The sequence below is a fragment of the Myotis davidii genome, unplaced genomic scaffold, assembly GCF_000327345.1.
Source record: "Myotis davidii unplaced genomic scaffold, ASM32734v1 scaffold701, whole genome shotgun sequence".
NCBI lineage: Eukaryota > Metazoa > Chordata > Mammalia > Chiroptera > Vespertilionidae > Myotis > Myotis davidii.
The window spans coordinates 602517-604471 of record NW_006291552.1 but is presented as its reverse complement, the minus strand read 5'-3'; the positions used below and the strand labels follow the sequence as shown (position 1 = coordinate 604471).

The 1955-nt window shown below is 33.6% G+C and overlaps 2 protein-coding genes across 5 annotated transcripts in view; one reads left to right on the top strand and one right to left on the bottom strand.

The window, feature by feature from the left end:
- Positions 1-1955, top strand: part of N4BP2L2 (NEDD4 binding protein 2-like 2) — a 34294-nt gene that overhangs the window by 14373 nt on the left and 17966 nt on the right. The gene's annotated exons all lie outside the window — the stretch shown is intronic.
- The window catches only part of LOC102774108 (dolichol-phosphate mannosyltransferase subunit 1-like), a 1335-nt gene continuing 842 nt past the window's right edge, over positions 1463-1955 (bottom strand). Inside the window, 1 exon segment of the mRNA XM_015564839.1 lies at positions 1463-1822. Within this exon segment, the coding sequence (XP_015420325.1) occupies positions 1506-1822 (317 nt within the window). The 3' untranslated portion in view covers positions 1463-1505.

The following is a 1955-nucleotide window of genomic DNA, read 5'->3' as shown; positions in this document are numbered from 1 at the left end:
AAGTATAATTTGATATCTGGTATTGTGATCCCTCTAAGTTTGTTCTTCTTTCTCAAGATTGCTGCAGTTATTCGAGGTCTTTTTAGGTTCTCTATACATTTTTGGAGTATTGGTTCTAGATCTGTGAAATATGCTGTTGCTATTTTAATAGGGATTGCATTGAGTCTGTAGATTACCTAGGATAGTTTGGATATTTTAATTATGTTAATTCTCCCAATCCATGAACACAGTATATTCTTCCACTTGTTTATATCTTCCTCTATCTCTTTTCTCAATATCCTGTAGTTTTCTGAGTACAAATCTTTTACCTCTTTGGTAAAAGTCTGTTCCTAAGTATCTTAATTTTTTGTTGAAGTGGTAATTGGGGTTGTTTACCTTCTCTTTCAGAGAATTAATTATTGGTGTATAAAAAAAGTCATTTATTTTTGGATATTGATTTGTTACCCATCTACATTATCAAGTTCATTTATTAAATCTAGTAGTTTTTTAGTGGAGTCTTTAGGGATTTCTATGTACAGTATCATGTCATCTGCGAATAAGGACAATTATACTTCTTTTCCAATTTGGATGCCTTTTATTTCTTCTTATTTTTTGTTCGCTGTGGCTAGGACTCCCAGTACTATGTTGAATAAGCGTGACGAAAGCGGACATCCCTTTCTTGTTCTTGTTCTTTGGGGAAATGGTTTTAGTTTTTGCCCATTGAGTATGATGTTCCCTGTAGGTTGTCATATATGGCCTTTATGATGTTGAGATATGATCCCTCTATTACACTTTGCTGAGAGTTTCTAAAAAGAGGTGTTGGAATTTGTCGAATGCTTTTTCTGCATCTATTTATAAGATCATGAATTTTTGTCTTTTAATTTGTTTATGTGCTGTATCACATTGATTGATTTGCGAATATTGTACCAGCCTTGTATCCCTGGAATAGCATCCACTTATTCATGGTGTATGATCTTTTTAATATATTGCTGGATCTGATTTGCTAATATTTTGTTGAGTATTTTAGCCTCTATGTTCATCAGGGATATTAGCCTGTAATTTTCTTTCTTTATAGTGTCTTTATCTAGTTTTGGAATTAGGGTAATGCTGGCCTCATTAAAGCAGCTTGGAAATGTTCCTTTCTCTTGTGTTTTTGGAATACTTCGAGGAGGATATGTGTTAATTGTTTTTTGAAGGTTTGGTAAAAGCTCCCTGTGAATCCTTCCAGACCTGGGCTTTTGTTTGATTGGAGTTTGTGTTTTTTGTTTTTTTGTGGGGGTTTTTTATGCAAAAAACCCATATGCATTTATTTGTAGGTCTTGATACAGCAAAATGTTAAAGAAAACTGAGAACAGTGCTCATTTTTCTAATTTAATATATAAAATGGAACTTCTTCAGAAAAAAAGACTTGCATGAAATTTACCTTACCTATGATTTATGCTCTAAGAGTACATTTTATAAAAGTCAGCAACCAGGCTTCCTCTATGTAAATTGAAATGAATGTGATAAATAAGAATAACTTTCTTTTATGTAGTTGCAAAGAGAGTCAATAATCCTTTCAAGAAAGAGACTATTTCATTTCCTCCCAACTTGGATTCACCGTAAACATGATCCACAAATGTTATTGGAACCTCGCCAATAGTATAATGCAACTGTCTTGCTTGAACAATCATTTCCATCTGGAAAACATAGCCTTTAGAAACACATTTTTCTATTAATTTCTGTAGAACTTCTTTTCGATGTAACCTGAAACTTCCTGTTAAATCAGATGCTCCTGGTCTCAGCAAAATCTGAGTTACAAAATTGGCCCCACGACTGATTAATTTTCTTTTCAAATCCCAGCCATTGTTAACGTAAAAAAACCATTGAAACCTGTAAAGAATTTTTGTGAGTTTATTTGAGCCAAACTGTCGACGTATGCCGGGAAGCAGAACCTCAACGAATTGAGATAGTGCTCTAGAGAATGGCAGGGTTAC